General features: G+C 40.5%; 1 protein-coding gene across 1 annotated transcript in view; it reads right to left on the bottom strand.

The window, feature by feature from the left end:
• Positions 1–1,616: 1,616 nt before the first annotated feature.
• Positions 1,617–13,401, bottom strand: part of COL21A1 (collagen type XXI alpha 1 chain) — a 126,366-nt gene continuing 114,581 nt past the window's right edge. The window contains exons 26-30 of the mRNA XM_069973415.1: positions 11,944–12,090; positions 6,604–6,658; positions 4,936–5,136; positions 2,985–3,062; positions 1,617–2,248 (exon numbers count right to left, since the gene is read on the bottom strand). Of these exons, the coding sequence (XP_069829516.1) occupies positions 2,061–2,248; positions 2,985–3,062; positions 4,936–5,136; positions 6,604–6,658; positions 11,944–12,090 (669 nt within the window). The 3' untranslated portion in view covers positions 1,617–2,060. The remainder of the gene's footprint in view (positions 2,249–2,984; positions 3,063–4,935; positions 5,137–6,603; positions 6,659–11,943; positions 12,091–13,401) is intronic.

Raw genomic sequence — 13,401 nt, 5'->3', positions numbered from 1 at the left:
TGGAACATCTCATGTTTTGAATTATATAATAACAATATAGAAAAAAAAGAGAAATGATCGGGGGCACTCACCATTAAAAACTTCTTTACTACTTCACATTTAAAAGCTTCATGCAGCAAGGAACGAGGACACCAGTATCATGAAGATTGCGGGGGGCGTGAGAGCTGTTTCACACGTGATTCGTGCTTCTACAGACGCTGACTATGTACACAATACCTTCAGTACTTAAACTATCCAGGCATACGCACTCTAGACTAACCACATAGGACGTTATTTAAAAACATCAAATATAATAAAATATACAATCATTTTAACCAGGTAAAGAGATATAGTATATCTAAATATTCTATATTAGGAATGTATGGCATGGCAGTATATTATAGAAACATATTTAATTCGATTCTATCGTTAAGTCCGGCCGGACCTTGAGCATTAGTAGCTATAATTATCTTGGCTTCTTCTTGTAACAATGTTTTGTTATTGTCTGTTTGTTATAGGACGTATTCGTTTAAGTCCCAGAATTTTAAACCATGCACATTTCCTTGGTGCTTTTCTTTTACAGGCTGTATTAATCGTGGAGCTCCACGATTAATACAGCATGTAAAAGAGAAGCACCAAGGAGATGTGCATTGTCAGCGTCTGTAGAAGCACGAATCACGTGTGAAACAGCTGTTACGCCCCCTGCAATCATCATGATACTGGCGTCCTCGTTCCTTGCTGCATGAAGCTTTTAAATGTGAAGTAATAAAGAAGACTTTAATGGTGAGTGCCCCCCGATCATTTCTCTTTTTTTCTATATTATTATATATTTTCAGTCTGAAGAAGGGGTAAGCACCACCTATTCATATATATATATATATATATATATATATATATATATATATATATATTCTCATATATGTATATACTTCTCACGTTCCATTTCCTGCAATTTTTCCCCGTTTTTTTCTCTACGAACTTTACACTAGTGCGAGCCACTGTATCTTCAAATGTTCATGTTTTGAATTGCCTCTCGGTTTTATATTGTATGTTTAGTGTCATTAAATAAAGATATTAACTTTTATACGGGTGTCCATCCAATTTTTGTGGATATGTCTATTGTAGGCGATCTCCGTAGTTACTAAATTGGATGGTGGTAAATTGTAAGACATTATCACTAGGTAGTGTTTTTGTATCATCCGCTGGAGTATCTGTATATATATATGTCCTGCAGGTAGTGGCTTTTTTTTTCCAGTCTGGAGAGCAGGAGAGGTTTTCTATGGGGATTTGCTCCTGCTCTGGACAGTTCCTGATATGGACAGAGGTGGCAGCTGAGAGCACTGTGTCAGACTGGAAAGAATACACCACTTCCTGCAAGACATACAGCAGCTGACAAGTACTGGAAGACTTGAGATTTTTTTTTTAATAGAAGTAAATTACAAATCTTTGGCATTTTCTGTCACTGGTTGATTTAAAAGAAAACATTTTTGTTTGTGAACAACCCTTTTAACCCCTTACCCAAATGTAAACTGTACAGAGACACCACAAGAGCAATAAGTAAGCGATAAAGAGGAAATCTAATATTTCAATCAAATAAAAACAATAGAAATTGTTGGTAAAAAATATTTAATTCCGGTCCAAACGATGATGGTCGTCTTTCATGTAGGGTACATCATTTAGCATATAATTTGGACTTTCTCAGAAAAAGAATCTATTTTTTTTTTTAAATAAACTGCACTCGTTTTCATATTCTCCTTTGACATAATATGTAGTTTTAACACAAAAATATGATATTCTAATTCTTATTACTAGACATTTTATGTAACAGGACTCGATGTGAAACAATTTCACAGTTTTATATCTGCTTACCTTACAGATAGATAAATATAGAACTTACTTTATATATATGTCACCACATTCAGCCTTCAGATTCATTTATCTTCAGTATTGTTTTCTGAAGACATTTTTTTTTATTATTTATAAAGAGGTACTTGTGTAAAGCTGACCATTAGAAATCTTCCTGAGACATGAAAGACGCAAAGACAAAAAAAAAAAAAAAATTCTACTAAAAAAAATTACTGTTAATAGTTTGGTCCTTTTCTAAATGGATCTCTTCCAACAATTGCGCTAAAACAAAGAGATGGGTCACAAATTCCTGGTTGCCCTGAAGAGCCTTGTGTTCCAGGAGATCCACGTTCTCCGTCTCGGCCTGGTGGCCCCGGTAATCCGGGTCGACCTTCTTTGCTTATTCCTGGTGGTCCCATGGGTCCTACAATAGTAAAAAATTAAATGTTAAAGTGCAACTTCATCTACTGTATAGTAAATTATGAAAACCCCATTAGCTCTGGTCATTGAAACCTTTCGCCCCAGCACCCAGGGCAGAGCCCGCCTGACCCCCCGGTAGAGCCCCAGATACTTACGCTGTCCTAAAGGGCTCTACCGGGGGGTTGGGCAGACTTTGCCCCTGGGGTGAAAGGTTGAGAGGTAAATGGTATGCACTTACCTCTCCTACCTCTGCCCATGGTGAGCGGCAGGACAGACCTCGAGAAGGCATTTTGCCCCAAGTTGTAATGACAGGCAAAAAGTCTTGTCCCGGCTGATGGACTGGCTGCTGCTCAGCCACTCAGTGACTATAGTGGCGTCCCACCCCAGTCACTGATTGAGTTTCCAGTCCATGAGCCGGGTCATGACATGTCAGAGATCCCGGAGCCTGGCCGGAGTCCCGAGGCTGGTCTCACCGCTCATCGCGGACACAGGGATAGGTAAGTTCTTACTCCTGATAAAATTTGCCCTTGCTGGCTGCCAGATTTTACAAATGGCCGGACTTCTCCTTTAACTTCTGTGATTTCCGCACCTTGCACAGAAATGAGTAGTCTACCTGTGATTCCAAGGTACATAAATCTGGAGTATTGCAATTTAGCAGGGCAGGTTTGGTGTCTTAGAAGATATAGCAGATTTTCCTTGTACATTTACTTGATTATAACAACAAATTACATCTACAATACCTGGAACTCCTGGCGGCCCTTGTATCCCCGGCTCTGCATCTCCCTTTTCTCCTTTCAAGCCATGCTTTCCAGGTGGGCCTGTGGGTATCAATGTTTCTTTATTTATTCCAAACTTCTTCTAGTGTTTATAAACACAACAATTACCTAGAATTTAGAGAATTATCATCGAGACACTGGTTGTCTTAACCCCTTAAGGACCGGGCTAATTTTCTTTTTTGCGTTTTCGTTTTTTCCTCCTTGTGTATATAAGGCCATAGCAGTGGCATTTTTACACCTACGGACCCACATAAGCCCTTATTTTTTGCTCACTAATTGTACTTTGCAATGACAGGCGGAATTTTTGCATAAAATATGCTGCGAAACCAGACAGAAATTATATGCGTAGTGAAATTGAAAAAAAAACACAATTCTTTTCTTTGGGGGGGCTTCGTTTTTACGCCGTGTGTCCTATGGAAAAACTTACATGTTATATATGTTCCTCAAGTCGGTACGATTACGGCTGTGTGGGGTGTCATTTTTTGCGCCATGATGTGTTCTTTCTATCGGTACCTTGATTGCACATGTGCAACTTTTTGATCGCTTTTTATTACAACTTTTCTGGATTTGATGTGACCAAAAATGCGCAATTTTGCACTTGGAATTTTTTTGCACTTACGCCGTTTACCGTGAGGGATCATGAATTAAATAAAATATTGCAAGCAGCGATACAAAACATGTTTGTTTGTTTGTTTATTTATTTTTATTTATAACATGGGAAAAAGCGGGGTGATTTGGACTTTTATTAGGGGAGGGGGTTATTTATTAATAAAAACACTTTATTTTGTTTTCACATACAGTAATTAGAAGCCCCCTGGGGGACCCCTATATACATAGCACTGATCCCCCTGGGGGACTTCTATATACACAGCACTGATCTCCCATTAAGATCAATGCTGTGTATATAACAGAGCACTGATCCATCAGATCAGTGCTCTATTATAATGGTCTGCTGCAGACGATCTAAATAGATTGCCGAGCCGGGATCAGCGTGATATCGGCTCATTACAACGGATCTCCCCTCCGCGATCACATCGCGGGGGGGGGGGGGAGATCCCGCACTAGACACCAGGGACAGGGGCACAGTCACTAATCAAATGCAGCTGTCAGCTTTGACAGCTGCATTTGATTAGTTAATTAGCCGGCCGCTGCAATTGGCCGCTGCTACTAAGACCTGCAGTCTGCCGTTCTTGCTCAGTGTGAACGAAGCCAAACTCAGGTAAAAATGCGATTTCCCCCCCCCCCCCCCCCCCGCCAAACTACTGGTACTGTTCCTTAGATGAAGTGAAGTCCTCCCTGAATTTGCGGGTGAAAAATCATCTTTTCATCTTCAGTAACAGTGTCAATGAGGCGGGGCCTAAAGCGTTTGTGCCTGCGTCGTCTCTGTGGTATTATCTGTGCCCCAGATTCTCATACAGCCCCCTGGCTGGATCACTGGTCTTCAAAGCTCTTTTCTTTAATTGCCCATGCGCCAAAGCGCTCTGTCCAAATTTTCAAACGTTTTAGGACAGCCATCATTGTGAAGCGAGATTACTGCCGTAAACTGTATGATGCGAATGTAATGTTGGTTTAAAACACAATAAAAATAGGTTGTGTGAACATAGCCGTAAAGGTGCGTTAAAGCGAATGTACCATTAGGTATATTCACTTTAGTTGTAGCATATCAATAGTAGAGCGCTGGCAAGGGGATGCCGCTCCACGGTCCTTTTTTTGAACCGGTCTATTACCAGGCGTCGACCCGGGCTGAAGCACTGGAGGCAGGCCGGCCCGCCCCCAGTGGGAGAAAACCCCATATCACAAATGACATACTGTATATTTGACCTAATGTATGTGCTGTAGGAGAGAATAAGACATTGTTTCATCCTACCTTGAATAATGATACTTTGTAATAAACTCTCAGCATCACATGTTGTACCTTTAGATCCTGGAATGCCTGGTCGTCCTGGATGTCCTACAGGGCCTGGGAAGCCATTTCTGCCAGGTAATCCAGGATGCCCCCTTGGACCTTCCAAGCCAAATGGCCCCGGGGGTCCAGGAACCCCAGGAGGTCCTTGTTGAGTTTTACATTGATCACAACTTTGTATCCTTTCAGAATGAAGTATGGATGGTAAATGGGCTATTGAATGGATAGAAATAGAAAACAAAACACTGATTGTAACATATAAACCAGTTGTAGCTCAGATAACGTACATGTTAATAATAATTAAAAAAAAAAAAAAAAAAAAGATTCCCTATGAGTTCATAAATAATGTAATTTTTCAGAAATCAATAACTATCAATAGTGCAAGCGATTTTAGGAAACTCTGTAATAGGTTTTATTGAGCAAAAGAGTTTCCTTCTGTACTGAGAGAGCTGTTTTCCTACCTCACCCCTCACTTCAGGATTTCTGTGTCCATTATTCTCTAGGGCAGTTCTTCTCAAACTGTGAGGTGGGCCTTACCAGTAAGGCGCCCCCTAGTTGTTGGTGAGGCCCAGCTAGGGAGCCAGTTTTTTACAAAAGTAACTATGATCTGCACAGTCCTCCAAAATCATTTAGCCATTTTAGCAACATTATTAATTTATTTTGTACTTTCTTTATTAGTATATAGAGCTTGGGAGACGGGTGTAAGCTAGCCCTAGCATTATTTTCAGCTTTTAAATAGACTTTTACCACAGATAGTGAGGCCCAGGCACCCTCTTGGTCAGTCTGGTGAGGCCCAGGCATTGCCTTGGTCTGTTGGGTGAGGCTCCAGTAGAAATAGTTTGAGAAGCACTGCTCTAGGGAGTGGGAAGGGGTCCGGGGGGATGGAGGGGGGGGGGGTGAGAGGATGAGTGAGCACGGAGAGGAGAAAGGGCAACTCTGCAAAACACTACATCCTGCAATCTTCTCTGACCAAGCTCCCAGATAAGCACTGACCTTTCTGACCTCTGAATACAGCATTTTATGTGTCCAGACAGTCTCCAAATTGCAAGGCTGCTTCTCTGCTCTCCCTGCTAACTCATCAGCCTCTTTCCCCTCCATAGCTTATAATGGTCTCAGCAAACCCGTCTTCACTTTGTTCCTCTGTAATGAGTACAGAAAGAGGCTTTTTTGCCTCTATGGAGAGGGAAGGGACCGAGGGGGATGAGTGAGGAAAAAATTCATCCCTGTAAAACATTACAACCTGCAACCTTCTCTCACCAAGCTCCCAGATAAGCACTGATCTTTCTGACCTATGAATCCAGTGTTTTATGTGCCCAGACAGTCTCCAAACTACATCTGCTTCTCTGCTCTCCATGCTCACTCATCCCCCTCGGCCCCTTCCCCCTCCATAGGTTATAATGAACTCATCAAACCCGTCTTGACTTTGCTCCACAGTAATGAAGATGGCTTTGGCTGAAAATGCACAGATAAGAAGTGAGGGGGGTTGCTGGAAAACAGCTTTTTGAATACAGAAAGAGGCTTTTCCTAATTAAACCTACGTTTTTTTAAATCTCTCTCACTATTGATATCTACAAAAAAAAAAAATTACAGTTACACTTTTAGCTTTTTTTTCCCAAAGGCTTAAAACAAAAAATTACAAACTGTTTTACGAGATGCATAGTTCCTGGTATGGAAACATACCTTTTAAAACATCAATGCAAATTTCCCGTATAAATTGTTCTGATTGTTCTTTACCCTTTATAAAAGCAAAAACACGGACATGAATATAGTGTGTTACAAAGATATCTCACGTATGAACTGTACATCTAAATTTACAAAATCTTGTTATGAAAATATGAATATTAGTTTCCTATTATGTGTGATCTATTTAAAGTAACACTATAACAAACATGGCATCACTGTAAAAGGACTGTGTTGGAATAAGAATCAATGTCACTTTTGGGAGTTGCAATTCAATTGCAATTGTAACAAACAGAGAGAAAAGCATGGTTCACTCACTGATACTCACTCACCTGTCCTCCCTTCCATAGGATTTGAACTTCATGCAATAAAGGAATACAAAGCTTGAATTTATCGGTGAGTGCCCCATGCTTTACTCTCTGTTACACTTGCACTCTACTTCTTGTTGGGAGCACCCCGAGGACAAGCTACCTGAGTCTTGGTCCAGTATCCCATACCCAAATCGTCACGGTGCCGCCAGTGCCGACTGCACTCTCCAGACTTCCAATTCAATTGCAATGTTGTAAGAAGATTTTATTAAATGCATACCATGGTGCATATTTCCCTCCATAGGTAATGCTCGTCTGATGCTGTCAACAGTGTATAGTGCAAGCACAGGATGTGAGCCCACTCTATACATGGAGCCTCTCGGCTGTTGGCCGTGGTTTTTAACAAGCATGGCCCGATTGGCTGTGCCAGATAATGATGTCTCTGTCAAAACTGACAGCGGCATTTAAAAACCTTCATTAGTGGTCCAATGCAATCGTGGGAAGCCAATTCATTTTACTGACAGCCTTCAGCAGCCTATTGCAATTGAAATAAGATCAATCAATGCAGTACCTAAATACTGCATTGATTTATAAGAGCAATCATAGTTTTGCTCATAAAAGTTTCAAATAAATGTAAAAAAGAAAAGAAAAAAAAAAAAAGATTTCTAAGATATAAAAAGTCCCTTTCCATATTGAAATTTCAAATTACCCCCCTTTAACAATTGTAAAAAAAAAAAATATATAAACATATAAACATATGTCGTTGAGTGTGGAATCACCTGAAATATTAAACTATCTCACTATTGATCTCGCATGGTAAATGGCGCAAGGGCAAAAAAAACGCCAAAGTATAAAATTGCTGATTTTTGGTCACATTACATCCAGGAAAAAAGTTATCAAAAAGTCACATAAACCAAAGGGAGGTGTCGACAAAAAGTAGAGTTTATGGCACAAAAAATGAGCCCTCAAATAGCCCTATAGACCAAAAAAGGAACATTACAAGGATCAGAATAGAGCAATAATTTTAAATTTTTAAAAAGTAGTAAAATAAACAAAAAATTATACAGACTTGAGTAACATAGTGAGGTTTACCACTCAGTGAACAGTATAAGGCCATGTTCACACAAGGTATGTTTAGCATAAATCATGACTATTGTTGCAATTTGCAAGAACAGACGTAATTTATGCAAAACAAACATTTTATTTGAATGAATGGGATTCCATCCGGCCAGGGGCGGATTAACTTTACCATAGGCCCCGGGCTGTTCATGAAGCCTGGGCCCCCCACCCCCACTGTAACTATGGCAGCACTAGCCTGGCGTTCATAGTACAGGACAGATAATCTCATGATGTCCTGATTTGTGCAAAATTGCCATAAAAAACTGTGATTTTTTTGAAAATCATGGCAGAAGTGTAGCCAGGAGATAATATACCACTGAAAGTATAAGTCTTTTTGGGTGGTCATGGACCCCCCAGGAGCTCAGGGCCCTGGGCTGCCGCCCGGAACGCCCCTATTATAATCCACTACTGAATCCGGCCACACAAAAACTGGCATGTCAGTTTTCTGCGGCTGCTATTCATTGAATAGTGGCCGCACAGAACACATCAGTTCACACAATGGAGAGTGCGGCTCCGGTCGCACGCTCCATTGTGTGCAGCGGTGAATTGGGATTCGGATGCACAGTGGTGCGCCTGCATCCCCATTTAACAAAAATGAACATCATCTGGATGGTCTTAAGTAACACCGGCCGTTCTGTGACCCGGCCGGGTCACAAAATGGCTGATGTTATGCGCAGTAGGAACATGGCCTAAAGACGTAAACACCCCCTGAAATGTAAAAAAAAAAAATATTTTTTTTCTTTCAATTTCACCATGCAGACAATAATCGGTTTTGCAGCGTACTTTATGGAAAAATTAAAATGTGGCATTACAAAGTATAATTGATGTCTCAAAAATTAAGACCTCATACGGCTCTATAGGTGAAAAATTAAAGTGGTTTGGCCTTTTAAACATGAAAAGGAAAAAAATAAAACTAAAACGTTCTCTATCCTTAACCTCCTCATACGTATATATACGTTCCTATTGCACAGGCCCCAATTCCGCACATACAGTAGCTGGAGTCACTGGCACCAGAGGTAATGACAGGCAGCCATAGTCTGTCATTAATCCCTTAAAAATCACAGATATGCACCTGACACTGACTGATCGGGACCCCCGCAGCATAACTTACACCGACTAGTAGAGGTAAACGAGCTGATGGATCTGTGATCTATGGATAGAGTCTGCTCTCAGGCAGACTCTATATACAGATTGCCGATAGTACTGATCTGTGCTATGCAATGACATAGAATAGATCAGTATATGCAATATAATGATTGAATATTTAACTGTTAAAAAAAGGTTTAAAAAGTGTAAAAAATATATATATATAAAAGTGAAAAAAAATATATGTAAAAAAATAAATTAAATAAACATATATCGTAGCATGCAGAACTGTCCAATATATTAAAATATTTCAATATTTTTCTGCACAGTGAACTTCTTAAACGAAAAGAGGGGGAAAAAATACCAGAATTGCTGATTTTTTAAAATATTATATATCAATTTTTTTAGTTTTTTTTTTTATTATGAGTGGTTAAAATTTTTCTTTTACACCAATAACCTACCAATAAAAACTAGGGATCATGGTGCAAATGATGCCCCAACCAGCCCTGTATGTGGAAAAATGAAAGCGTTATGGCTCTTAGAAGGTAATAAGACAATACTGCGTCATTGTGACTTGGACATCCGTGCATCAATGACCTTGGTCATGAAGGGGTTAAAGGACAACTCCGGCAGGTTATTTTCCCCCTCTGTTTGGGGATGGTTTTTCAGCTAAGTTAAGCTATGATCTGCAATGCTACACATAACCTGGGGGCAGGGCTGTTTAATTTTTCTTCTAATCCTGGATAACCCCTTGAAAACACAGGCGTGAGGCAAAACTCTTCAAAAAGTAAACTTCACATTTTCACCATTTCTTAACCAATCGAGTTTAGTTGAATGTAGATCTAATTGCTTACACAGGAGTTTTCTGTGGAAACCTATCATGTCGTAATGACATCATGTTATTTCCTCTCCACATGAGAAGGTCAAGAGGGCGCTGTCTAGCGGAGATGTGTGTCTTACTATTATTTCTTGTATGCAAATTATAATTAATACAGTCCACATGTGTAAGGGTTGTGGTTCGACCCCTTTGAATTGATGCATTCACATGCCCTGTTTTTTTCTTCCACCCTGTATGCAGTCTTTTGTGGCCTGTAAGTTTTTTCTCTCTTGCCTATGGGTGGCATCTCAATTACTTGGCAACACCTCACACTAAGAAAGTGGGAATTTCTAGGTGGAGCTGGGAGTGATGCAGTAATCAGTTGTATGTTCACACTGAGAAAAAGGGGCAGAATTCTGCAGCGGAGCTCCCCGCCGCGGAATCACACCTGGCTCAGTGTCACACCCTATTGGATGGCTCACGCACCTCTGCTCCCGCCGCTCTTCGTTCAAAAGAATTGAGATGTCAATTCTTTGAGTGGAGAGCGACGGAAGCAGAGGCGCACGAGCCATCCAATAGTGACACTGAGGCAGGCGGGACTCCACGGCGGGGAGCTCTACTGCAGAGTTTCGCCCTTTTTGCTCAGTGTGAACCCACCCATATGGAGTAAGGTAGTTCAATGGATCATAGGGATCATGGCTAACGTGAGAGCAAAAGTAGAGTTTGAAGACAGCTGTGCACTAGAGACTAGAGTCCATCCGAACCCGATCGTTCGGCATGTGATTAGCGGGGGCTGCTGAACTTAGATAAAGCCCTAAGGCTATGTGGAAAACATGGATATAGTCATTGGCTGTATCCATGTTTTCCAGACAACCTTAGAGCTTTATCCAAGTTCAGCAGCCCCAGCTAATCAAATACCGAACGTTCAGGTTTGGATGGACTCGAACCCGAATTTTACTGCACTCCGATACTTCCAAACCAGTCTCTGCAGTGACAGGCTGCTCAGCCAATAACTGGCCGTGGTGTTGTCCTGTCTCAGTCAATGGTTGGTTGAGCAGCCTGTCACTGCACAGACAGGTTCAGAAGTGTTTGATGCGCTGTGGTGAGCAGAGAGCACATAAACAAGCTAGGAGGACACTGGAAAGTATGGACAGGTAAGTATACAGTTTTACTATTTTCTTTACCTGATTCTGATAATCTGATAATCGTTCTGTGTAATAAGGTCCTTAGGCTATGTTCACACACAGTAAAATAGTACCAAAATAGAGCCGTATTTTCACTGTAATAATGCACTTTATTGAAGTTAATAGGAAATTGGCCGGCAGTGCACACACCATATAGAATAACGTCCGTAATCAATAACAACTGTCAAAATATGAACATGCTCAAATTTTACCACCTGCTTTTGCAAAAATCGGCTGTTCAACCCCTCCCCCCACACTCACACATGGATTTATAGCCGTATTTTGCCTGTACCCTAAGAAGTCTTGTTAGCAAAGTTATTGCGGTTGTCACAGAACTGAAGATCAGTAAAAGAAATTAATTCTTAGGCTGGGTTCACACTATGTTTTTCCGATCATTTTTTTTCATCTATTTTTTACAAAAAACGGATGAAAAACTGATGGAAAAAAAACAGATGCAACTGTGTGCATCCGTTTTGATCCGTTTTTCCATTGACTTCCATTATTAAAAAAACCCGATGAAAACGGATCCGTTTTTTTTAGCGCGCACAAAAACGTGGTCGACCTCGTTTTTGTGTCTGTTAAAAAGATCCAGATCCATTTTGATCCATTTTTTTTATAAGGGAAGTCAATGGAAAAAAGGATCAAAACAGATGCACACAAATGCATCCGTTTTTTTCATCAGGTTTTCATCCGTTTTGTTTTTTTTTTAAACATATTGCAAAAAGGTAGTGTGAACCCAGTTTTAGTCTTTATTAAATTTTACAGTCGGGTATAACTTATTAGTTTAAAAGAAAAAATATAATGTTAAAAGAAGAATGCTACATACAGGTCTTCCTTCTTGTCCAGGCAGCCCGGGTGGTCCTCTGTCCCCATTTATACCCCTCGGACCTGGGGCACCAAATAATCCTGGAGCACCTGGCTCTCCTCTTTGTCCATTAAGACCCTGTGGTCCTGGTTCTCCAACTCCTCCTTTCTAAAAAGATGGCAGTGTAAGGCTGTGTTCACACATGTTGCAGTTTCATTACAGTGCTGCCGCAGTACTGCAGCATTTTCACTGAAAAGATGCAGTACTGTGACAGTACCACAACAGTACTGCAAATAAAGTGGAATGTGCAAACACAAAAAATTCTGACATTTTAGAAAGCTTTATGAATGAAATTTATAACAGCATATTACTGATAACTCAGTTACATACACCACTGCACTTAAACTGGGGTTCCATTGTGTTTCCCTGAATTGTTTTTTTTTTAAGTTAGGGATTTTTCTGCACAGGAAACCAGCTGATACTAATGCAGTTTTGTTTTCCATCTGACACTCAAACAAGCGATCTTATTTTATTGTATTCATGTTTAGGTAAATCCCACCTACAAATCAGTTTTCCAGTACTTTAATATTGATCAGTAAGAGTCCAACTCCTAGCACCCCTGCACATCATCTTATAGACAAAGCCAGAATTCTTGTGTGAGCTACTGCCACTTCATTGTTTATCGAGCACAAATAGTAGTAGACTTGCAAATCTTGATATTAAAGGGGTCCTCCAGGGAAAATCTTTAGTCCAAATCAACTGGTTTCAGAAAGTTCTATAGATTTGTAATTTGCTTCTATTTAAACATATCGTCTTCCCATACTTATCAGCTGCTGTATACCCTGCAAGAAATGGTGTTTTCTTTTCAGTCTGACACAGTGCTCTCTGCTGCTACATCTGTCCGTGACAGGAACTGCCAGAGCAGGAGAGGTTTTCTATGGGGATTTGCTACTACTCTGGACAGTTCCTGACATGGACAGAGGTGGCAGCAGAGAGCACTGTGTCATACTGAAAAGAAAACACCACTTCCTGCATGACATACAGCAGCTGATAAGTATGAGAAGACCTGGGATTTTTAAACAGAAGTATATTGCAAATCTTTATAACTTTCTGAAACCAGTTGATCTGAAAGGAAAAGATTTTTGCCGGAGTACCTCTTTAGGCTAGGTTCACACTATGTAAAAACAACGACCGTACTTGATAAAGAACGGCCATTGTTTTTACATAGTGTGAACCTAACCCTAAAGTGAATGGAGTAAGCTGCAATACCAGGTAATGCCACTACTTGATGTATGGAGCTGTGCCTGGTAGCCAGTGAAGAGTGCCGCAGCCCCTTCAAGAATCTTATCAGTGGAGGTGGGAGGAGTCTGATCTCCATCAATCTAATATTAATAGCGTATTCTAAGGAGAAGACACAAGTGTGAAAGTCCCAGCAAAAGGCATCGATATTTATAAGACACAAGATGTTTTAAAAAGCAT

The sequence above is a fragment of the Dendropsophus ebraccatus genome, chromosome 6, assembly GCF_027789765.1.
Source record: "Dendropsophus ebraccatus isolate aDenEbr1 chromosome 6, aDenEbr1.pat, whole genome shotgun sequence".
In the NCBI taxonomy this organism is placed as follows: domain Eukaryota; kingdom Metazoa; phylum Chordata; class Amphibia; order Anura; family Hylidae; genus Dendropsophus; species Dendropsophus ebraccatus.
The sequence above is the reverse complement of the archived record's forward strand: the minus strand, read 5'-3'. Positions and strand labels throughout refer to the sequence as shown.